Source organism: Anser cygnoides, chromosome 17 (assembly GCF_040182565.1).
Source record: "Anser cygnoides isolate HZ-2024a breed goose chromosome 17, Taihu_goose_T2T_genome, whole genome shotgun sequence".
Taxonomy (NCBI): Eukaryota; Metazoa; Chordata; class Aves; order Anseriformes; family Anatidae; genus Anser; species Anser cygnoides.
The window spans coordinates 11,930,233-11,956,403 of NC_089889.1; the positions used below are offsets into that span (position 1 = coordinate 11,930,233).

At 43.7% G+C, this 26,171-nt stretch overlaps 1 protein-coding gene across 6 annotated transcripts in view; it reads right to left on the reverse strand.

Moving 5' to 3' along the window:
• CCDC60 (coiled-coil domain containing 60) overlaps positions 1–20,611 on the reverse strand; it is a 61,710-nt gene extending 41,099 nt beyond the window's left edge. The window contains exons 1-3 of one of the 6 annotated variants that reach the window (XM_066978922.1): positions 20,283–20,550; positions 20,107–20,172; positions 19,760–19,972 (exon numbers count right to left, since the gene is read on the reverse strand). In XM_066978922.1, the coding sequence (XP_066835023.1) occupies positions 19,760–19,972; positions 20,107–20,172; positions 20,283–20,312 (309 nt within the window). In that variant the 5' untranslated portion in view covers positions 20,313–20,550. The other 5 variants (XM_066978921.1, XM_066978920.1, XM_066978917.1 and 2 more) reach the window with 5 other exon arrangements.
• Positions 20,612–26,171: the final 5,560 nt, after the last annotated feature.

The following is a 26,171-nucleotide window of genomic DNA, read 5'->3' on the forward strand; positions in this document are numbered from 1 at the left end:
CCCTTCTAAACTTCAGAGTACTCTTTATGGTAGAAAGGTGCCAGACAGATGGGTAAATGACTTCCCAGGTGAAACAAGCCTTCAGAGAAGCCTTGGAAGCAATTTCATTTCAAAACGTGAAAGGTTTTCATCCTCCACCCCCCACCCAACATTTTAATATTTTGAACAACATTTAATTTATAGTAGGGCACACATCATTTTGAGATTACAATGGAAAAAATAGCTCCAAGAAATTCTAAGTTTTTTGACACAGTAGCAGAGAAGGAGAAAGGAGGTTGAACTACTTCCATCTGGCTCTCTCCTCTGTATTTGCAATCTGCAATGCTAACCACCAACCTTATCTGAGCATCATTCCATAGTATAATAAGCAACAAAACCCAAAATTGTAAGCTCATGTGAGTTCTCATTTTCTTTGCCACAGGAATAGCATGCAGACTGATGCTGGTGGTGGTTTTTCTTGTTATTGTTTTGTTTCATAATTGCAAACATTTAATCTGTATTTAAAGAGAAAGCTATAAGAAACCTGATTTGGACTTGGAGCAGAAGCATCTTAGGCTTCAGAAACAGCCAAATTTCCAGTCTGATTTGTTCCTGACACTATTTTTTTCTCCCAGCAGAAGCAGCAATATGTTGGCCATGGCCAGCTACCATTGTTTTTACAGCTGGCAATACCTTGAATGACGTGATTAAAATCAATTAAAAATCTCTCAGAATAACTCACTACTCCAAAGACTTCAATGGTTTGGAGGTACACTGACCACCAGTATAGGCTCGGAATCCATTTAGCCACTTTTTTGCAAGTGCTCAGTGCTGTAGAGCACTGGGAGAAAAGTTTTTTCAAAGAGAACTTTCAGAGATTCCTGGACATGATGGGAAAAAATAAATTTGTGACCAACGTTTTACAGGGTGCAACATTACCCTGCATCCCACCTCTGGTCAGGCAGCTCTGCCAGTTCATGAGGAAAGGCAAAAGAAAAAAGTTGTAAACCTACCTAACCTTTGCACAGTTTCTCTAGAAGGAAGGGGAGGGAGGTAGCAGGTATGCTACCCTTCCACCCAGGTACTGATAATGTGATTCAATCAGCCTTATCACAGAAAACAGAAGGAAATACCTTCCTTTCCTACAACGATATCTTTCATTACAATGTCATGTATTGAAAAGGTGCAACCTGAGCTTAAAGCAGTAACAGTACATAATGATAGGACAGGAGAATTCCATCTTCATAATTTGTAGTGCAGATATAAAAGACTGAGATAAAAATGCTGGCATGTCTAATTTGTTAGACTCAACAATATGTTATCATGACAAGCTGAACAATCTTAGTGCAGAAGCAGTGAATAGGCTTGGAGGTCCCCCTCTGCCCCCCCCCCCTTTTTTTTTTAGTGTTTCCAACTTAAGGAGACTGTTACTATAGTTCATCTAATTTGCTTTTAAGCTATCAAAGGTTTGTTTCAGTGATCATTTCCTGCTGTCTTTATAGTGAAGTAACAGAATAAGATACAACTCTGTATGTATGAAAGAACAGCAATTTAAACAGATACAAAAAAAATATCATACAGTACATGGTCCTAAGTGAGATCACTTGAGGAAATTAACCCAAAAGTTTCCCTGAAAATGATTGAGGTCGTTTTTCTTGAAATCATACCCAGCAGCTCTCAGTAAAATGAACTACAGAGATAGTGCAGCAGGTGGAGCTCGATGCCATCTGGTTCCCTATAAACTGCTCCAGTGGACCTGGAGGCAGCCCCTTCCAGAGCTATCGCAGGTGGCACACACAAAGGTCTGGCATCCCTCCTTACCGGCTTAGGCTGCTCTTTGCACGTCCTCTTCAACTTCAGAAAGAAGATTGAAAGCTCCAAGTATTTTTGGATGAATAAATTCTTTTCAATAGCTTGTTTCAATCACAAACCGCCACCTCCAGATACTAGATTTCATCCTAACAACAATTCCCAGATACTTCCACTTTCTATTTTAAATTCTGCAGAATAGAATTTGTTCAGCTGACATTTCCTTCCTTTTAATAAACACACTTTCCGTTGCATACACTTATCTTTGCAGATGTCGTTCTGTAAATTTTGAAAATTTCCAACTTTGTTTTCCAAATCCTGTTGTGGAAAAATGCTGAGTTGGTGATGTGCACGTCATCTACAGATGGGAGAGCTGAGGTACACCAAGCTTGCTTTCAGGTTGTACATTTTCAATTTGATTATGCTGGTGAAAGAACTTCTTTCCTCGGCAATTCATGAAGATTTTTTCCACTCTGGTCAACCCATTTGGTTGGTACATTATTGTGAAAAATAGCAGATTGACACGCCTCTTGCACTCTTCTTTCTAATATCGCTTGAATAGGAGCATTATGATTACATTTGCAAAAGGTGATTGTGTTTTGAGGAAAATAAATCAGCACAGCTTCATCACAAGCCACCCATTTAGTTATCCAGACGCAAGACCAACCTGGTGAAATGTATTTTTAATTTTACAAAAATATTTAGAAAGCTCTTGTGAAGCACTACATGCAGAGATGATTACTGCTGTTCTGCAGGTAGCATTCTAAATGTTGATTTTTAAAGAAAGCATTCTAGCCAAGTACTCAGGGTATACTTTTTCTTTTTTTCTGCTTCTGCTGCTGCTCAATACTGACCCTTTTTGCCCTTTCACTAGAATGCGGGAACATGGAACAGACATCAGGGCCAAAAGAGAATTTTAAATTGAACGCTAGAGACTCCTAGGCAAAGGACTTCAGTAAGAATATTCTGCAGAAAATTAAGATTGCTCTAGGAGTAATGCTATTTTAGTGCTCCAGCTTAAGCTATGCCACAACTAAATCCGCAGATGCAAATATATCTCAGCCTCAAACACAAGACACCTGATTTGTTAAGGTTGTGCTGTATCATATCAATAATTCAAGGCACTCTGCAGTTGAGAATCTCTGCTGCCAAGGGGAGCACTTGTTAAGTGCTATTGCAGCAGCTTCCATTCCTTAGTCTCCGGTCAGAAATGATCCCGCTATCCAAGGAGGGGGGTGCTCATCCCTCTGTTTCACCATAGTGGTATTAATGAGGGAGGGAGCTCCAATCCCGTCATCTCTCCTTCTGTGCTCTAACGAACACATTACCGTCAATAAAGACATATCAGGAAAATGGAAGGAGGCAGCTGAGAAGCGAGAGAAAGTTTACCAGTAAAGGTGTAAGAATGAAATTTAGAATAAGTAGACTCAATTTCACCTCTATCAGAAACTTTCTCTGACATCCTAAATAAAACATTTAACACCTTATGTCAGCCAGTAAGAGCTTTTCCCTCCCCTATCCCCCCATGTGTTGTTTTTTTTTTTTTTAAAAAAAAAAACAAACTACAATGAATTTTGGTACAAGCACCTCAGCTCACTAGGCCTCTGTTCCCCATATCCAAAAATGGGGAAAACAACATTTCTTATTCATTAACTTTTATGAAGTATTCAGGTATTATAGCAGTGGAAAGCATATGTACAGAAAGACCATTGCTTTCATACCAAAACAGAACCACAGGATCTTTTGGGTTGAAAGGGACCCCTAAGGACCATCTAGTTCCAACCCCCTGCCTTATAGCTTATTATTGTTTATTCCGTCACTTTGCCTCAGCTTATCCTCAGTGAATTTCTCTGGGAAATCCTCTTTTCATTTTATTTTCTCCAAAGAATATTTACTTAATTCTGATAAGGGATAAATTATGTAAAATAATTGGATCAAATTAATCTCAACTGTAATGCCATTGTTGCCATTGCATTTACCCTCCAGTTACTTTTAACCCCTTATGGTTACCCCTTACATTATTTGACCTGCCATCTTTACAGTCTATGTAAAACCATTTCATTATAGGATGATCTCAAAACTCCATGATCTAAAGGTTTTGAATTGTGTCCTTACAAGTCAATGCAAGTAAACATATTAAAAAAAAAAAGACGCTTCTATACAACATCTCTTTCTGCCTCGTATTTCTGTCATTTACCTAGTCTCTGGGCAACATGTCAGCAATTTAGGTTTATGCAGCTCTCCCAAAGCCTTTTATTTATATTTTTGGTGGCGTACTGTCAATCAAAATAATACTCAGCCTTAGCTAATGTTTTCTAGATATTTCCCTCTATTCAAGTTAGAATTATAAATGTTGTCCCCAGATCTTCTTACGGAAAACCAAATGTCCTAAAAAGCTTTTGGATTGCCAAAAAGTCCATTCTATTAGAAATTAATGTAAACAGTATTCAACTGGGAAAATAAAACCCCCATGTACCACAATAGTGCTCATTTCCTTCTTGCATTTAGTAGTTTAAAATAACTTACAGAAGTGCTGCAGAGATCCACTTAGTAGCAAAGCACACTCAAAAAACAGAAATCCTTATTAACATCTCTAAAAAATTAGTTTCTTAGTTCTGCTAGTCTAACACATGCTTTCTTATTAGAAAGCTATGCTAAAAACATGAAAGTTCATGAACCAAGGCAGGAGTACATAATAAAATTAACAGATCAATATCTTCTACAGCACAGAGTCACTATTCAATCCAAAAGCAACAAACAAAATAAAGAACATGCTATTCTGTTTTATTTCATAGTGAAAACAAAGTTAATTTGAGAATGAGTTGGGGGAACACACAGCTGGAAAGCAGAGTTACCAGCCTCAGGAAATTCAGGGAAATGTAATTGAGAACGAATTATCTCTTTAATTACTTTTGACCAAATCAATAAAAGCCACAGAATAAAAAGCATGATGACTGCCACCTGGTAGAGGACAAAACAAAAACTGAAAGTTACTACAAAACTCAGTCATGTTAAGAACAATCAAAGAACTTTTCTCTTACAGGAAAAAAGAAAGAGGGTCAGGGATATTGGTTCAATAAACAAGCAGTGCATACAAAAGTTAATAATTGATCCTGGCCAACGCACACTGTTCTCAGCTGTGAAGACTGTTAACTCTTCACTTGAATTTCAAACTGTCCAGTCACCACTTCAGGATTAGCAAAGCAAAAAGCACCACCTGTTTCCTTCTGAACTTCCAGAGTTTCTCCCATGCTTTCTTTTATTTACCAAACAGCAATGTAGGAATTATTTGCTGTTGCAGTTTAAGGCATAGCTCTTACTCTTGTATTAATAAACAGATCAAGATCCTACATCTCCTTTGGCTTTGTTCCCACAGACGAGTAGCAACAGTCACACCTGGAGGTCACAGACACGTAGCCAAACACAGCTGGCTTTCAGCACGATGGGCTGTCTACAAGCAAGGCAGAGATGGAGGGACCACAAGGGCTACACTGGCATCCAGGAGCAGGGAAGACTCCAGAACCTGTTTACCTGTAATACCTGCAGGGTCCCCATTACTACAGCAGTTTACCACCTAAGATATTAATGATTGCAATATTCTTGTCAGTGTGTTGTATTTTCCTGTATGAAGGATGAAGGTACAACCAGTTAAGTGACTTGTCCCTGGTCACATAGGATATACACACAAAGGGCATGGAATTGAAAGCAGGTCTCTGAAGCTCAAAAGCTCACCTCTTGACTTGAGCTGGAAGTCTAACTCCGTAGTCTGACTGAATCTTTCAGCATGTCTGACTATCACTGAAGAAAACTAAAGGATGCAAATTTCTGAATATCTCCTTTCTTCTCAACCAGGTTTTAATTTAATATGCCACAACTGTTGATCATGTGGATGCTGAACATCAAATTAAAGTGAATTCCAGGTGTACTGTTAGTACCTCGCCCTCTTCCCTTTTCTCTGTGCCCTCCACCACTCCTCATGGACCTTAAGATCTTCAGTTTCAAGCAGTTCCTTTAAAAGTTTTGGCATTCATACGTGAGCAGGATAGCGTAGTTACTCTATGAGTTTATAAAGTAAAAGAAATTGTATTTTGACATGACCTTTTTTTTCCCCCCTTCACAAGCCTTCTAGTCAGGAGTTACTTTAACTGGCAATGGCAAAAGATTGCAAAATGCTAAACTGGCTCGAGAGACTGAGACAAAGTAAACCACTGTGCAACAATCTTCACACTGCCCTGTGCTGACTGAAAGGCTTAAAAGAATGTTTCACAGAAGTGCAATTAGAATGAATAAAAACAGAGGCTCTACAAACAAACAAAAAGGTAAAAGGCAGCTTCAGATGATGGAGATACCTCACCTATTTTTAAACGGCGAGCTGTCCTTTTGAGATGTACCATTTCCCTAGCAGTAACTGATTTCTTCTTCCCCTCCTGCCCAGCTTATACCTTAAAACCATATAAAGAGTAAGTCCTTCACTCAGGGGGTAATACGCCATTCCACTTTGCCAATGCCAATTTAATGTGTAATCCTTACACATTGGACAGAAGAGGCAGGGCAGTGATGAAGGAACAATCCAGCAAATAAAGTGCATGAAGATTGGGCCTTTTCTTCTCAAAGGCCACAGTTGTGCTAGCAAGAATTTCAGAATAATTCTTAATTCAATATTACAGCACTTTTCCCCCCCCGGGAATATGTGTCATGTTTTTTGAATAGGCCTGATTCAAGGCAGACATACCTAAAAAGTTGATTGGCTTTTTCAGTGAAACAGACCTGACTTCTATTAAAGTACCATCACTGGCCCAGAAAAATCTTCAGCACGAGCTACTTCCTATATCACTGTCAGACCTACCATGGAAAAAATTCAAGTGACAATGCCTTACAGACATACACTGAGATACGTTATACAGCCTGAGGTAAAAGAAACTCACTTCAGAGTCTTTGAAGTTGCTGTAGCCAATTTAGAGAACAAAGATTTGGGGCCAAAAGCAGTACCATTACTGCATCTATTCCTCCTGAAATACATTCTCTGAGAAGCAGTGGGAGCAAACATGCAACACTCCTACCGGTTTTGTCAATAAATAGCAAATTTCATTCTGTATAGACTTAATTGAGCATTTTTCATAAGATCTAAATTCATTTTAAACTCCAACAACAGAGCAAAACACATTATAGTACAATATGACAAGCTTTATAGCACAATTTGCTCAAACAACAGCTGGCCCAGTACATCAGAAGGAAAGAAGGAGAGAGCTGGCTGTGTTTTCTGAAGCATGTTGTTTCAAACAAGCTAGATATCAGAACTTCCTTGATCTTAAGAAATAAGGTTTTTTTGCAGTAGGTATGAGGACACAAAAACTATTGAGTGAGCAACTGATTATCCTGAAGCTGGCCTGTAGAAGGAATTGGGGATGCACAAGCAAGCCCAGCTTCACCTCATGAACTGTACATACAAAGTCCAGAATTATCAGTTTTACATGGTTGATTTTAATGATGTCTTAGGAAAACCTGATAGCTTATGTTCATAAGGTTTATTAGAATTCAGTTCACGCACCTGTAAATGAGTAAAAATGTTAAGGAGGAAATTTTACCAAGCCCTTTCTTGTACTTTGAGTCAAATTACTAGCTGCTAGGCTCCTAATTATGGGAGCCAGCTGTGTGTCCACCTAGCACTTATTTCTGGAATGGCTCAATCTGGTGATATATATATGTATATTTAAAAAATAGTATACATTCTCTACGTTACTTAAATTTTCCAATACTAATTGCACTACTACAGAGGTACACTCAGAAGAGATAAGAGAATCATCTAGGATCAGTGCATACAGGGCAAACAGGGCAGCGGTTTGGGACACACCGGCCTCCTGCAGCAGCCACAGGGGGGTTCCTGGACTTCCAACTTAGCACGCTGTCGTGCCACCTGAGTTGATTCCTCTTTTGAACAGTTCCCATGTAGATAAAGCCACTCAAAGTCTGAAAGCTTTCTCATGACTTAGAATCCTCAGAGGGGAGTAAGGTGTAATCTCTGGGCAGCCAGATGCAAACATGGCTCATGCCCTGCATATAAGACCAAGGTGATTTGCAGAAACTGTTCTTAAAGGAGGATGGGCAGGACCAGTGGGAGCTTGGAACAGCAATGACATGGAAAAACATGTCTGTTGCATAAAATGTCCTTAGCTTCCAGAGCTCTATGTCACTCATTACTCACAAATAGCATCTACAAAACTTTAAAATCTGCAAACGTTTATTTTGATATCATGGCTAACAACTTTGGGGAAAAGTGGTCGCTGATGTCTGTAATCTTGAGCTTTTTGGGGGAAAAAGAAAAAAAAAAACACATTACACCCAGTTCAGGGAGAGGGAAGGTTGGGAGGATTCCTCTCTCTGCCCTCCCAGACAGCTAAGGCTCACTGACTAGGAAATATAAAATCCTACAAACAAAGGGTAGAGAAGTTTAGCAACAACAATTCTCTTCTGCCATCACAGCACTTTATACTATTATTAAAAGGGATGCAGATTGCTAGCTACGCCAGGAAAGATAATATTCTAATGCACAAATTCCTATTAGAGATTCTCTCCTCTAAGAATTCAGACACGTTAATCAGAATCTCTAAACTGGCTGACAAATACAATGTTGGTTGGTGTTACTCTGCATGCGGTGCTATACCTAATTTCAGGATATGACCTTCCATATGGGGTAGGCAGACAATGAGAATAATATAGTATGATCATTATGGAGTTTATCTATCATTTTAATTTTGAAAGACAAAACCATTTGAAAAAACTTCTATATTTATTTTGCACACTGTCTAATCTTTTGGATATTCCAAATCATACTTTAAAAAACTCAGATGATTGAGTTTGTATAATGAGAAATTTAATGACCTGTAAAATGAACAGAGCGCGTCTGCCAGCCCTAAAAAAAGTCATCTTTTCACCACATGCACATCACAATATGGGACTGACAGTTCCAGTCTATTCTTCCAAGCAGCCACTCTTGTTACTTCCCTAAAACAAATATGGATTTTAAAATGCTTACATACTTCTTCACATTTTTCCAGTGTTTCCAACTTTCAGAAGGATATTCAAAGAGTATTCAATTCACTGGTTACAATGTACATGGACATTCTACCAACCTAAACTGGAAATACAAATTTTACAAGCAAAAAGATAAGCAACTTCTGAACCATTGTTTAATTTCACTCAAGTCTATGTTTTTTTAAAGGGTCAAACTCTGCTGGAATAAAGTTCCTGACTAAGTTCATATTTTGACAGGGATAAATACAGTCCATACCGTGACAGCAGCATGAAGGGTACCCACAGTCCAGCTGGCACCAACTTTGTCCATGACAAACACGGACCACATCAAGAAAAGAATTATTCGCTATGTTTTTTGCGAGATCAGAGTACCCTTTAGTTCTGATACAAAGCCCCAAGTGCCCTTGATAGCTACATTAAGGTCCTAGCAAACAGCTCTGCATGGGTTTTAGGCATAACATACTGAACAAAAGGGATTTTTAGTAACTCATACTAAAACACTAGCAAGCACGCACACCTCAATTATATCTGGTGTTGGCTGGCTCATCACATGAAGCTAACTAGTATTCTTTCATAGATTTGACTACGTTATCTGCAAATAAGCCCTATACTATTTTATCTGTGACTTAAAAGAAAAAAAGGATTAATATTTAGAAACTACTCTACAATTCTGATAAAAGAAATCCAATACAAATTGCTAACATTTGACACAAATAAGGGAATAAGCCACAGCTAAGCCACAAAAACTTGACTTTCCAGAGGACAGCTATTTTCAGAAACGTTTTGTGATAGCCATGCCAGCTGCACACACAGACTGCATTGCATCTGTGGCCCATTCTCCTTAAGCACTGTCTTTGTTTTGATTTCCTATTTTGTATTCCATTAGTTTTAGGGCTGTATGTCATTCTGCCATTAAATCACTGTTTTCAAGCAATAGTGTCTTCTAGTTGACCTCAGAGCAAGACAGGACAAAGACTTCCATTCATACAATTTGCCAGTACAGCCAATAGGTGATGGAAAGCCTTGCTCTAGAGCCCGTATCTTACGTAGCCAACTCATTCTGACTTGCCAATTACTGCCAGGCACCAATTCAGACCTCAAACACCTCATGTAAATGATACAAGCTAACGGTATTTGATGAGAACAGCTAGAAATGAAATATCCAAAGGGAGAAAAAGTTAGACAGTATTTTACAAGAAGCAACTTGTTTAAAACAGAAAGATTCAAATGTTTCCGATGAGCTAAATGAAATGGCAAGGTGCCTATTTAGAAAAGGATTTAAAAAAATTTTTTTTCATCTGCATTCACTAAAAGATGAACTAAGCTTACTGTCAGCAAGGGTGATTTCTGAATGTCAGACAGCAAAGTTGAATGAATTCAGTACTTCCAAGCCTTTAGAAAAAAGCCAGGAGAAAAAAAAAAAGAGACAAAAAAAAGCTTTGTTCTGACGAATCTGGAAATGGATCATTAGGATACAGCCAGGGTGTAATTTCTCATTTTTCATGGATTCATTGTTTGTAGTGCAGGCTGTTTCACAGTGACACAAGCTCTATATAGGGTGACAAGAAACACACCCAAACAATTTCAAGAGCACAGCAGTGCCTCAGATGGGAGCTTAAAGTCAGTTTATTTTACAGAAATCCACCTCTGAGCTTCGCCAACGAACAATGGCAGCATTTCTCAGGGCAGAGCTCATGGGTGAAGTGCCTGAGAACCCTCCAGCAACGATACAGCTGTCTGCATGGGGGATTCAGCTCCCTGAACTGTGATGAGCAATTTGTCTCACCGCTTTGATCCGCTGTCAGTTTAGCAGACACTGACCCCAAGAATTCATTTCTAACATTTCAGGGGAACCTAACCAAAAAAAAATTGAAGCAGGGTGTGGTATACCTGTAGTTAACCTATCACCTGCTAATGGTGGTAAAAGAAAAAATAAACATGCTTCTGTTACATGACAAAGGCTTTCAGTTTCTTGAATGCTTAAATATTTGAGCCTAACATGTAAAGCAACAAGAAGGTAAAGCAGCATAAAGGTCAGCACTGAAGTAAATACATTAAGGATGAAGGATTGCAGTGCAAGGACTGCTCTAACAAGTGAGGAACCACACGATTTCATCCCCCCGGAAGCACCACAGGCATTAGCTCAAGGCCAAAGACACAGCAAATTGCACTCACTGGGATGAGAAAGGGCCAGAGACTTCAGTGGGTTCTGTAATTTACTGTAACCTACCTTTAATAGCAGCACAGAAAACATTACCAAAAAAAAACAACCAAAAACAAACAAACAAACACACACCAGTTTTGCAGTCTCTTTAGTGCAAAGATGTAGACTGTTACCTGGAGCCCAATGCAACACAGCTAGAATTTGCCTTTTATGAGTTAAAAGGTCAAGATCATCCTTAAAAAAGTTGAAATTAGTCATGGATGCAGTGTACAAATGAGCAATTAAAATTAACATCACAACTGCTTCATGAAGCACCTTTTGACCCATAAATGAAATTGTGTGGGTGTGAATGAAGTCAGACCATGGTCTGGCAGTGTTTCACCTGAGGAATTGTGCCTTACTCCACGATTAACCCATAGAGGTTGACAGGTAGAGAGATGAAATATCTGAGGACTGTACACCAACAGGGACTTCAGAATCCATCTTTCATAATGCTCAGATTAGCACAGAGGACATGAAAACCTTTTAGCTGTAAGTCATTGAGGAATTATGTCAAAACCTGTCTTAATACATCGGAGAGGACAAAAAACAGTGTTCCAAAATAGTACCCCAAACAAAGTCAATGCCCAGTTTCCACACAAAGTAACTCTTTTTTCCAACCAAAAGAATCCACAATAACATTACAGCTACTACACCTCTGTTTCTTGTATCCTGCTTTCGAGCTCTTACGTAAAGTGTGACAGTTATTTAGCTACCCAATTAACTTGGCTATTGTTCCTTAAAAATACTCTCCATCTTTGCTCTCCTTTTGTGCAAATGGCATAACGTTAATTTAATGGAAAGGTCACATTATACTACAAGGAGTGTAGTGACATTCCATTATGTCCTCCCCCTGCTTACCGTCCTCCCCCCATTGCTTCTGTGCATTTAACTTTCCATGGACATCGCATGAATAATGAGAAGCGACTCTAGCCACACACCGGGCTGCTTTCTGCTGCTTGCAATTTAAGACATCATTCTACAGTCTCAAGGAAAGCGAAATACCATCGATCTGATTTTGTACAAAAAGGTTGTCCTTTGTAAGTAAAATTCAAGCTTTAAATCCTATAATTTCCCCCTCACTACTGAACACCTTCATTTGCTTTGCCTGCAGGAGAAACTTCAATTTAAGAACTGGCTTCAACATTTCCACATTCACATCAACTTACCCCAAAGTTGTTTCTCTTTGTATGAGAAGGATACTTTCTCCTCTGCTCTTCTTCCATGCGGAATCTGGGGGGAATTAGCATGCTGTCCTGGCTAAACTTGTTTAAATTGTTGTCTGCCTATGTGAGTTTGCCTTCCCTTTTTCTACTGGATACATTATTCTTCATCACTCTCTATCCTAAACACTCAGGTAGTATTGCTCTGCCAGTCACAATTAGCCACAGCCTGCTGATACGGCCTCTGCATTCTGCAAAGTGCTTTTGGCGTCATTTAGGATGTGCACCTGATCTCTATACACACATCCTTCCTACAAACAAGCACAACCCAACCTATCCACAAACCTAGTCCTACACTACGACATAGTTATTTCTTTTTTAAAATGTGGCTATAAAAGTTTCCATATTGTTCATGTTCCCCCTCCCCTAATTAAATAACTACTTCCTACTAGTGATCACATGCACAGAGAAGTTCGTAAATGCCACATACACAAAAGAGTGCAGCTTTTCCTATCTAAAACATTTTCTTACTTCTCCAGCATGCATATATACATTTCTGACATAACTCCACTGAACATGGCATTAGGGAAATCTTCCAGTGCCTGGTAAGATCAGTATTAACACTCCTTTGTGCTCTCAGAGCGATACAGAGGAACATAAACCAGAAACCCATCCACGAATTACAGTGTTAACCTTAGGGTCCACCGCAAGTTCTAAACAGAACAAATTGCACCCACAAACAGTGAACAATTTATTTCTTACATAGCACTTCTAGTCAAATATCAAAACGTTTTAGGAAACATCTTTTTCCCCATTCTCACCCCAAAGTAACCATTTGACCAAGTGCTTCCAGATACCAAAGGACACTTTCAATTGGCCACACTTCTGGGGAGCACCAAATTCTTCCAAAGGGATGAAGAGTCTGTTCCTTTCATTCTGTAACTTACAGAGTATTTGTATGCACTATTTAGGAGGAGCAGACATTAAACCTGCTAAAAAACTTCACGTTTTGAATATTTACAGGGAAGCATCACCTTTCTAACGCGCTTCTCTCCTGCCCCAGGCACGCTATTGCAGATCGATTCCCAAAGCTAGGTGAGCAATGCAATTTGCTAAAATGACAACTGAAATGTAATCACACAAGTGTAATGCACCATGACTGTACCAGCAGCCTGGCATTTGGCAAGTTTACTAAAACCTTAATAACAATGCATTATTACATTTGCTATGCTTCCCCTAATTCATTATGGAAGCAGCCTTTAGGAATAGAAATTGAACTTTTGAAATCGATTAGACTGTTTTGCATTTAATAGCACAGAAATTGTGTGGACCACACGGGTTAGCTGCTATTCCAGAGATACGTCAAACTCATTGAGCAGTCATAAAGCTTTTATTTCTATAGCACATAGCATTCTCCGGTAGTTCGGCTCAGGTCAGGAGTACCACCTAACATCTAATATTCATGTCACAAAGTAAAGCCAAATTAAAAAAAATATTAGTTTTGTAAGCATATTGCCCTAATCTCTGGTCTCACTTGTATCACCATTTTTGTGTTTCACACTCTAAGAGATTAAAAACAAGGAGCCCTGTGGGAATAAGCAATAGCTCAGGATCAGAGCACTCTTCACTGTAGTACCAGCTTCACTGTTTTCTATATGCAGTTAGCTAAGATAAATCACTTTTCTATGATTTTGTTGAAATTTCACATTGTCTGAATAAGAAGTTCCAAGATATTTCTGAAGCCTCTTCTAAACCTAATCTAAATCTATCAAATAAAAAGAAAAAAACTTCGTTATAATTTCATTTGTTTTTAATAAAAAAGACTAAGGCATAGCATTTCTTAGATGCGGATGTGAGACCTGGGTTGATCAAATGACCACAGACTGGTTACCCAATTCAGAAAGCATGAGGAATGCCACCAAATCTGTGTGGTCTGGCCAGACCAGCTTCCCCATTCTGGGGATAGTGGTAAGACAACCACCACCAATATTTTCCTGCTCTTCCCAGGGTGATCAGGAATTATGACTGACCTTCACATGGCTGGCAGGGAAAAGGTTCCTTGCATTCTAAATTCTGCCTTGCAATACGTGTTTTCAGTCTTCTGGGAAGCAAGGTATTAGATTGGAAACTGACAGATCTTTAACTGGAGCAGTAACAAATAACATCAGTGTAATTTCTTGAAAGAAATTGCTCCATTTTCTTCTCCAGTTTCCAGGTTAAAACCTTTCATTGCTGATGCTGTTGTCAGTCTTATCTGGTGATCTATTTACCTAAAGCACACAATTACAGTATAGATTTTTATGACAAGTACAGAGCAGGCTTTGACACTAATAATACTGAAGATTTTGTGGATTTGGATTGTTTTTAGGGCTTGGTCAGGAAAGCCAACTTTCTCCCATGTAAAAAGTCAACAAGTCACCGCAGAGGTTTTACAAATGAATTTGTCATAGCAATTAAGGGAAAGAAGCTATATAAACATGATAAAAGATGACTAACATCACCATGCACTGTTACATTAAAGAATAAGAAAAAAGGCCTTTAACACATTACTCTGAACGCTTAAAAAAAAAATCAAAAATACTGTCTGGAAAGCTACACTCTCTGACTGTTAATGAATCAGCGCTGTCTGCAATGCATGCCCAACCTTTGAGAATGGGGACAAAAAAACATCTCAAACCAAACTAACTAACTTGCAATTATTTGTAAGGGAAGCTTGAAGGGTTCCATCACACTACATGGGCACAGACGCCTACTGACAATGCAGAACCAGGCAGCCACTTCCTCCCAGCCCAGGGAATTTTGATAGACAAGAACTTAAAAACTGTTGGGAAGCTGCTTGGTGTAGCTGCTCTGGTTAGAATGCATGGCCCATTCAACTTCTCAAGATACCTCTACACTTGCTGAGCTTCCCCCCTCCCTCTGTGGTACTGCTAGAAGTTTGGAAGGGGGTTACTTTGTTCCATCAGGCTGCATGGGAAAGAAATTCTTTCACTGCATGGACCCAGCTTTACTTAGTACTTGTATTGTAAGACAGATGCTGTATTCACTGTGTGACCTCAGGACAGCAGAGTTTCCAATGCAACAGTCAGAACTTTCAAATACCAGGCTTCAGCGGTCAAATTTACTTAATACAGACACAAAAAGCTTCAATGAACATATTGCTTTTCTAAACACGTTTGTTGTCATCACGTATATGTATATAAAGGATTTTAGATGTGCAATTACTACATACCCAATGTCCACATAATTTTGTGTAACTACCCCAGCATACTTATTACGCAAATGTTTTTAGCTCTTAAGATCTTATTTTTGATAATACCAGCTTACAAAGTGTAATCTGATGGCAGATATTAGCATGCCCAACCCGCAGGCCTTTTATCATCTTCTTGCTGTTTACAAAATTTATTGTCATTCACCACTGCAAATCATCAGCTGTAGTTCTTGCTGAGGAAAACGCTAACTCAGAAAGCAGAGATGAGTACAAATGCAATAATTAAAGAGAGCGTGTTTCTTAACTCTAGGAATATTATGCTCTCTGATACCTATAATTAGTCACATCCAGTAGATCTACAATCTTCTCAAGGTATTCTGAATAGCACAGAGACTGCTATGGGTAAAAAACCCATAACCTGTATTTTTGTTACATATGAAGTATTTTTAAAATAGGCAGTAGGAACACATTGTTTGTTTGCTTTAGTATCTTTAAAAAAAACACATTTTAAATAGATATCTGTGGAGTAGCTTCAATAGTGAGACTTGGTGTACGAACAGCATGAAATACAGGGCTTTCGCCGGTCTATCGTGATGGAGGGAAGCCAAAGACTGGTCAGATTCAGCACCAAGCGTGTAGATTTTCTAACACAGTAACCAATCCCCTTTAGGGGAACATAAAATAGTTAGACTGACACTTCAAGACTATCTAGTGCTTTTAACCATGCTCTCTGCAAAAAGGAAGGATGTGCAATTATATCCCCAATAGCTTCAGCTTCATGCATAAAAAACAAATCACACAACCACACATTTAGTGGCACAACCGAAACATTAAACCTAACCCTAATTAGGACCCTAAAACACACGTAGGGTGCAACTTTCTTCCATCAAAAAGTGCTCCCAATGGAAGCCACTCAGTACACTTGAACTCCCTTGGGGAGCCTTTAGGCAACCCCCCACACAACAGGACTCTGCGCCTTCACTCTTTTCAAACCCTAAAAGTAAATATAACTGTAACGCTAAGCCTAACCCTAACGCTAACCATAACGCAAACCCTAACCCTAAAAAAAACTAACCCTAACCATAAACCTAACCTGAACCTCTAGACCTAACCATAGCACGAAACAAAACTCTAACCCTAACCCTTCCCATAAACCTAAAGTTCAGCCAGGTAACCGTAAACCTAACCAAAATCTAACCCTAACAGCGGAACTAACACAAACCCTAATGGTGCAGTTGACCCCAGCCCTGACCCTAACCCTAACCGTAGAGCTGACCCCAGCCAACAATAACCCTAACCGTGGAACTAACCCTAACAGTGCAGCTAACCCTAACCCAACCCTAAAACTAATGGCGGAACTAACCCTAACGCTAGCAGTGGAGCTTACCCTAGCCCTACTCCTACAGCTAACTAAACCATAACCATAATGGCGGAACTAGATCTAACCCTAAAGGTGGAGCTAACCCTAGCCCTAACAGTAACCCTAACGGTGTAGCTAACCCTAACCCAACCCTAAACCTAATGGCAGAACTAAACCCTAACGGTGGAGCTTACCCTAGCCTTACTCCTACAGCTAACTCAACCGTAACCCTAATGGCGGAACTAGATCTAACCCTAAAGGTGGAGCTAACCCTAGCCCTAACCGTAAACCTAACCCAAACCTAACCCTAACGGCGGAACTAATCCTAACCCTAACGGTGCAGCTAATCCTAGCCCTACTCTTAACCCTAACCAAATCCTAACCGTAACCCTAATGGCAGAACTAAATCTAACCCTAAAGGTGGAGCTAAACCTAGCCCTAACCACAACCCTAACCCAAACCTAACCCTAATGGCGGAACTAACCCTAATGGTGCAGCTAACCCTAAACCTAACCCTAATGGCGGAACTAACCCTAGCCCTACTTCTAAACCTTACCCAACCCTAACCGTAACCCTAATGGCGGAACTAAATCTAAACCTAAAGGAGGAGATAACACTAACCCAATCTTACCCTAGCCCTAACCACGGAATTACCCCTAACCTTAACGATAGAGCTAACCTTAGCCTTACCCCTAAACCTAACCCAACCCTAACCCCAATGGCGGAACTAACCCTGATCCTAAAGGCGAAGCTAACCCAAGCCCTAACAATAACCCTAACACTAGCCCTAACGCTAACCCTAGCCCTAACGGCGGAACTAAACCCGACCATAATGGTGGAGCTAACCCTAACCCTAACGGCGGAACTAAACCCGACCATAATGGTGGAGCTAACCCTAACCCTAACGGCTGAATTAAACCTAAACCTAAAAGTGGAGCTAACCTTAACCCTATCCCTAACCCTAACGGCGGAACTAACCCTAACCCTATCAGTGGAGCTAACCCTGGACCTACTCCTAACCCTAACCCAACCCTGACAGTGCAGCTAACCTTGTCCCTAGGCCTAATGCTAACCCTAATGGCGGAACTAACCCTAACCCTAACGGTGGAGCTAACCCTAGCCATACTCCTAAACCTAACCCAACCAGCAAAACTAACCCTAACCCTAATGATGGAGCTAACCCTAGCCCTAAACCTAACCCTAACACTAAACCTAACCCTAACACTAAACCCTAACCCTAATGGCGGAACTAACCCTAACCGTGGAGCTAAACCTAGCCCTAACAGTAACCGAAGCCTAACCCTAATGGCAGAACTAACACTAACCCTAATGGTGCAGCTAACCACAGCCCTAACCCTACCCCTAACCCAACCCTAACCCTAATGGAGGAACTAACCCTAATGGTAGAGCTAACCCTAGCCCTAATCCTAACAGCAGAACTAACCCTAACAGCAGGGCTAACCCCTGCCCTAACCGTAACCCAACCCTAACGGCGGAACTAACCCTAACGATGGAGCTAACCCTAGCCCGAACTGTAGCCCTGATGGCGGACTTAACCCTAACCCTAAATGAAACCCAAACCCTCACCCTCATGCTCATGCTAACCCTCACCCTGATGACGGAGCTAACCTGAACCCTAACCATAACCCTAAATCCTAACCCAAACCCTAACCAAACCCTTATCCAAACCCTACCCTTAACCCCAACCCCAGCCCTAACCCTAACAGCAGAGCTAATCCTAACCCTAATGGTGGAGCTAACCTAGCCCTAACCATAACCCTAGCGCTAACCCTAACCAGGACCCTATAAAATACATATGGTGCCACTTTCTCCCATCAAAAAGCGCTCCCAACGGAAGCCTTTTGTACACCTGAACTCCCTTGGGGAGACTTTACACCTTTACGCAACCCCACACACAACAGGACTCTGTGCCTTCTCTCCCGTTCCTGCCTACCCTGAAAAACAACCACGCTGATTCTGTAGCATCTGCCAGAGAGTATCCTTTGGGCACCCCATTAAAAGGAGCAGGGTCAAATTCGCAGAGACTGATGCTGCAGATTGTGGGCTGTAGAGCCAGGAGTTACTCCTCTCTGTGCAGAGAAACCAGAAGGAAAATTGCTCTCTACCCAAAGGAGCACAGAAAACTCAGGTTGCTCCAGATGTCCTTGCATGAAGCAATGGCAGAGTGGAAAGAAAATGGCAGAACGCTCCAGTCTCATCTCAAGCATCAGCAACTGGGTCCTTGTCCCTGGGGTTTAACGATTCCAGGTGGGTTTAAAAGCAACTTGAGATAGAACGAGCCCCATGGAGTTCACGGGTATGTAGCACTGAGGAAACCAGGAGAAAATAACCATGCTCACAAACGCAGGCGCTCCAAGCTAATCCTGTTAGACCTTTCAGAAACTCAAATATGGACATGAAGTAAAAAAATAATTAATCCACCACCACCACCGCCATCCCTACTTATGTAAATTGTCTCACAAACACATCACTCTTCATACCATTCTTATGCTCAGCTTTGAGCTTTGTGCTCACACCTTAACCACCACCATTGCTCATCCCTGCCTTACAACCTTTTATCCTCATGCCCTTAGCACAATTCCCCTCCTTCAAGGATCTCTCAAGACGGATCTCATACCTTGCCCCGAGTATTCTCCTTTATGTATACTCGTTGTCCTACACTTTCCTTTTCATTCATTAATCTGCTATCGTCTTTGCTCTATTTTAACTGCTCTCATGAAGAACTTTACAGAAATCACAAAAAACAGTTCCCAAAATCATAATACACGTATCAAAGTGGTTACACTTTACTTACAAAGACTCTACTTCCATCAAATCTAAAAGCAGATTACAATTACTGACAGAAAGGCATGGAATATTTCAAACACTTCTTTAAACAGAAATAGTTATTCTTTTCCCAGGAAGTAGGAGTATGCAAATCACTTAGGAGAAAAGCCTCCTTGATTTTTTAATTTAAACACAAACAGAAAAGTCGTTCCTACCTGCGTGAGCTGTCCCAAGGAGCAGAGGGTGAGTTTCTTTGGGTCTGTGTAGAGAATCTCGCCAATCTCCCAGTATGGCTCCCCCACAGGGGTGAAGTGTCCCTGCATGAATTGCTCTTGCCTCCTGTGGTAGTTTTCCCAGAACACTTGTTTTCTTGAAGGCTCGCTGCTTCTGTAAATCCTCCTGCTTCTGGCCAAAACCTTCCCTTCTTTCTGAGCAACACCAGGCAAAGCCTGAATGTGCACAAAATCCTGAGGATTCGACACCTTAGTGGCTGCCAGTACCTCGACCCTGCTGGTTTTAGTAGAGTCTGGCAACAAAGGTGCCTTGGGCCCGCTGCTTTTACCTGTGCTGGTGGCCACAGGTGCCTCAACTTTGCTGCTCTGAGGTGTAGCTGGTGCTGGCATTGCTCCTGAACAGGAACAGCTGTGTTTTAACTCCCTATGCTATTGATAATTCCACTTTTCCAGTCACGAAAACAAACACCTGCTGCCCAAACCTCCAAGCGAGCTTTCTTCTTACCCTTCTGAGGTGTAACCCCGCAGCAGCCATCGACTAACACTACTTTATGTCTCACTCCCCCTCAGCCTGCTGAGCGAACCCTGAGCCTCAGGGGACCCCAAAACCCAAACCCGCCTCCTGGGGAGCACCCGGCGCGCCCCTCTGAAGGGCTCCACCGCACAGAAACTTTATTTTCCACCGTTTTCAACCTCCCCCTGCCCACAGCCCCTCACACAGCGAGCCCCTCGCCCCCGACCCCTGTGGGGGAGCTGCCCGAGGACCCCCCCCCCCCGGGGCCCCGCTACCCCCTGAGGGATCCCTGAGGCGGCGCCGCTGCCACAAGGAGCCGCGCGCCCGCCGTTACCCGGGAAACCCCGCGCGGCGCCGCGCGCACAGCGCTCCCCCCCCCCCTCCCGCCGTGTGCGCCCAAGCAGCAAATGTTGCACGGGGCCGTGCAGAAGGGGCTGAGCAAGGAGCATTGCACAGGGCCGTGCACGAGGGGCCGAGCAGTGAACGTTTTGCATGGCTGAGGAACGGGCCTTGCAGCGCGGGTGCCTCCTATGGCAGCTTGCTCACTGTTAGGGTTGAGGCTGCGCTGCACGGCCATGCAAAGCGAGCATTGCTGCACCCCCAAGAGGGCCAGAGCAGGGGATTGCAAAGGGATTCCTCTTGTAAAACCCATACTGGGGGGGCACCAGGAGGCAGCAACTAGCTTGGAGTTTCTCCTTGGCTGCAGCACGGTCGTGGCTGTTTGCAGCTGAGAAGAAACACCCCCACGCCTGGTAGCTGCGACAGCTGTGAGAAATACCACAACAAGGTTAGGACAGCTATGGAAGTGGGATTTCGAAGCAGCATTGATGCCTAAAAATGTGCTTCTGCACCAACACAACAATGCTTTTGCATCTGAAAAAAAGATGCGCAATTGGCCCCACTTTGTGCTGCTGCCCAGTGCATGCTTTTTTAAAAAAATAAAAAAATAAAACTCAAAACTTTGAAAATTCTTGGTTTTGAGATCGGCACACAAAGGCAGGTGCTGGATGCAGCCTTTGCCTGGCTCTTGGGCACGTTTCTCTCCCGTCCTTTTCATTGCCAGCTTCCATTCCACAAGGCATTCGGGGACAGACAGGTATGCATTTATCCCTCTTTTCCTTCCATGTCATTTCTCTGTCCAACTTACAATTTTTGGTGGCAATTTAACAGCTTTTACCAATTACAGCCCTATCTTCTCTGTTGCTGCTGCAGAGGAGGAGGTTACGCTCGTTACCGCTGTCCTCAGTGTTTGCTGTCACCGCTTTTAAGGCTTTTTCTTTTCTTTTTGTCCTTAGCTTTTATTTGCTTACCCCTCAAGGACAGCCGTGGATATGCAAAGCTGTCCCTGAGCTCAGCAGCCCTTTGCTTTTGGCAGCTTTGTGGGAACGGCCTCCTCCTTCAGTCCTCACCCTTTTCTCCATGTGTCCATTTTCTCCAGACGATAGCTGCATCCCAGCTCCCAGCCTTTGGGAGCACCAACCACCCAGCCCTCATGAAATCCCTGGTGCAGAAAATGAAGAGATTTGGGGCCTCGGGGGTGCTTTGGGGGGCAAGCAGCTCTCGGCTTCTTGCAGTGAGCTGCGAGGCTGAGGGGAGGCCACTGCGGCCTGGCTCGTCAGCGCTGCGCTCGCAGGCCGGGGAAGCTGAGGTGCTGTCAGATCTCCGTCTCACAGTGTCTTCGCTGCTTCCAAACCTCAAAGAGATCCTTCCAAAAAGAGATCCTTCCAAAAAGAGCAGCCGCCCCCTCGCCGGCACCGTCCTCCATTTTGTGCCCTGCGGCAGGCACGGGGGGGGGGGGGGGGGGGGGGGGGAGTTTGCGTGAGGCAGAAAAGGGAGGTGGGCGTGAAGATGCCCTGAGGATTGGGAGGGGACCTCAAGCTCCTGCGGAGCTGCCCAAACCTCATCCCATCGCAAAAGGAAAAGTGCTGGTGGCGGGCACACAGTTTGAGGATGAATTAGGGTTATTTGAGGATGGATTAGGAGCCAGCTCTGCGGCTCTCAGGGGGTTGGTGGCCAAACACCGCAGCCCCATGCTGGGGAAAATCCTACATGACCTTTAAGGTCCTTTGAGCTTCAGTGTACCCGAGTAGAATTCAAGCAGCACAATTCCTCCCCCCCCAGCCCCCGGCCATCTGGGTGCCACTTTAAAAGACATTTTCTCATATCATTGCAATTTCAGGAAATCGCACTGGATGGCTATGGAAATGCGAGATGCTTCCCCCTAAATTGTGCGGCAGCATGAAGCGTTTTAAGCCTCAGCTGCCACTTATGAGATATTTTGACAGCTCACAGACGGCTCCCGAGACTTCCCCAGCCCCAGCACCACCGTGCAGGCTGGTGGTGAGCCTGGCTTCGAGCGGTGCGGTCCCACTGAGCAAAGCCCTGTGCTTGGCTTTGTGGCAATTTCTGCTCATTTTATGCTTGTTTAGCTTTGGGAAGGAGGAAAATATTCCTTAGCAGAGCTCTGAACCCACTGCGAACCTCCTTTGAACCTGCTTTCCTAACCAGGTGAAGCTGCAGGCACGTATGTGCACGTCAATGACTTGTACTCCCCGTCGATGCTCAAACATTGATTTCCACCTAAAGGAAGCTCCCGAGGGATGAATTGAGAGCTAACTGTGGGTCAGTGGGTTGCCTTCAAGGTCAGCAGCTGCATAAATACAGCAAGCCCAACCCCAAGCCAGTTCACCCAAGCAGCTTCTGGACCACACGAGCAGATCTTTGGCCATCAAACCCTGCTAGGGCGAGGGCTGGCCCTGCTGCCCCATGCTCATCACTTCATGTGGGCACCAGTTCCCCCCAGCAGGACATTTTCCTCCTCCCTCCAGCCATTCCTGCTGTTTTCTCCCCCAAAGACGGCTCCTGCTCGCCGAGCAGGGATCGAAATGCCGAGCACGCCTCCCTGCAACTCGCGCTGATTTTTGGAAATTGCAGCAAATCAGCGTCGCTGCAAATTGGCCGCTTTTTTTGGCTCAGGCTTGATGCAAAGAGGAAAACAAATGGAGTTTTAAAATGCAGCTAATCAAGCTGTTAAAGAGAGGTTAATCCTAACGGATTAATCAGATTGCAAGGGGTCGGGAGAGGAAGGAGCAGGAAAGCCTGGCTGTTCCTCGGGGCAATGCCACGTTTCAGCAAGAGCATGGAGAAGGTGGCGATGCTCCTTGGGGGCAATGGAGAACTCCAGCCTTTTCACCATCTCCTGCAGCCAAATCCCAGCCTCCTGCTGCCCGATGATCCTGGCCATCAGCTCAGCTAGAGTATTCTTCGTGGGCAGAGCCCCCACAGGCAGCTGAGTGGGCTCAGGCATGAGAAGAACTCAAAAATAATGAGTGGCAATGAAAGCAGGGAGGTTTAAAGAGGAATATTAATGATGTACACTGCTGTATACAACAGCATAATCACAAAAAAAAAATGTGTTAGACCCATTAAGTACCATTATCAATGCCTGAAGCTAATCGTTTCAACTTAATGAAACTAATTCATTTCCCTGTGCTGGAGCGACGTCCCCTCCTGGCACAAGCGGCAGCGATGCCACCAGCCCTGGTGCCCCAGCCACAGTCAGCACCGTGGGGCACCCTGGTGCCGCTGCCCTGTGCTCCCTGGCACCCTTGGTGTTAACTGTGGTGAGGAGCATGGTGAGATCTCCAGAACTTCTCTTGGGAGGTGCAGGAACCCCAAGGTGCCCCCCGGCACCCATCTCAGGGCACCCATCCCGCACCTCTTAAGAGACCGGAGGAGAAGTAACTCAGAGCCAACGCGGCCTCACTGCTACCAGCTAAAAACCCCAAAACCCCATAAACCCAGCTTTGCATCACCTTTTGCTCCATCACCGCAGCCTTCCCACAAGGCCAGGCCTTGGCTCCAGAGAGGAACCTAGAGTCAGCACCATCCTAGGAAAAGCACTCGCACCTTGCTTTACCTTCATGCTGGAGAAGGTTTAGCTTGATTTATTCCAATTAGTTGTATTTTTTTTTTGTTCTAATGAGCTCTTCTGCAGGCTTTCTGTGCTTCATGACCACCCTCCTCGGCTGCTGTAACATGTTTCAAGGAGATTTCTTAATAAGGAGAGATCTACAAGTCTGCCTCGGACAGGGGGCTTTTTGTTGCAAGATGAAAGAAGAAAATGGAGAGGGAATTGGGCTCCTTTGCTCCTTTGGAGGGGTTGCTGCAGAGCATCTGTCTGCTACACCAAATGGCAGGACATCCCGTAGTTATCTGTGGTGTTTCCAGAAGCAGAGTCCTCCCCCGTGGGTGCAGCACATTATTTGCTCATGGGAGGAAGCTGGGTTCCCTGGAAGGGGCTGGTGATACTCCGCAGGGTGGTGGCACAGGCTGGGAGCTGCTGCTGAAGTGCTCAGCCTCTGATTTAAGGGATGGAAAGGCACCTGGTTGTGTTATTTCTATGGCATCGGGTTCTTTTATTAGAGGAAAAGAAGGCATTTTTGCTTCTCCGTCCCAGTGGCCATCATGTGACAAAAGCACCTCTTTGGAGACATAAGGGAAAAAAAGGGGATGAGATTTGCTCTGCAAGTAGAGAGCAGGGATACAGCAAAGCAAAGCCTCCAAAGGAAGAGGAACTCCAAATAGAAACATAAAAAAAAAAAAGTATGTAAAAATGATGTGGACTTGAGCAGAGGAAAACCAGAACCATTATGGGATAGTCTCTGGGGAGAAAAGGAACGGATTCATGCTGAGTGAGCCTGGGTTTGTGTGAGAGCCAGCCTGAAGCATGCTGAGGGATGCTCTGGGAAGGAAAAAACGCCCAAGGAGCTGCATCAAGCCCTGCAGAGACCTGAGCAGGGCAGGGGGGAGTCAGGGGGGGCGAGGGGCACGGATCCTCCTCGGCCACAGGACGAAGGGGGGCCTCCGAGGATGCCTGGTGCCTCTGGCCCTCCCCGGAGCTGCCTGTGTGCTGCTTACCCTGCCCCGCGTGCTGCCAGCCAAAAGCGATCAGTTCGGCTTTTTGCTTCCATTTTTGGGAAACGAATCCTCGGGGACACGCAGGGAGCTCGCCTCGTCCTCTGGGGGGGGGACACAGGACGCCCCTCAGTGCTCCCTGCACAGGAGGCCCTGCGCCGGAGCGGGTGTTAAGCCACAAGGCATAATACACCGTGACACCATAAAATGCAGCGTAATTGCAACGAGGCCATAAAAACGTAATGTAATTGGAGTGCTATCGCAGTGTTTTGTTATGGGGCTGATGGTTTCACAGCCTCATCTCACCCAGGGGCTGAGGACAGACAGACAGCCCCGGGCACGGGGCCGAGCTGCTGGAATCACGCCGCAGCGTTTCCAAACCTGTTCCTCCACCTGCTGAAACACTCGGAGCAGTATTTATTTTTAAAGCCTCCCTCGCTGCAGTGATCAGGCAGCACTTAAAAAAAATATATATATAGCGCTGATCTGCACCTTCTTTGTTGGCGTGGGGTTCCCGGAGGATCCAGCAGCTCAAGGGGGTGCTCACCAAAGAGGCCCGGCAAGCTGCCCCTCTTACGGGGCTTTGTTGCCAATGCAGCCTCAGCTGGTAAGGAATTACCCCTGGTGCATTTCACAGCATTGTTTATAAGACGTTATTAAGGAGTTAGTCGGGAAACAGAACCAAATAGACCAGAAAGTGAATAAAGACATAAACCACTTTCCTCCAGCTGCAGATGAGCAGGAGAGAAAGCCGAGAATGGAACCCAGCTGGGCAATCCCTCGCCACCCCCCAGGGCAGATTGGGGACATTTGCGGAGTTTTAGAGGCTGAGTAACATGCCCCCGTTTCACCAACATCCACCCAGCAGCTCCTACCTCTGTTCCAGCTCCCAAAGAGCCAAGCCTGGGCTCTCCATGCCCCAGGCCTGGAGCCCTCTCCAAATACCCCGGGGGTGTAGCAGGG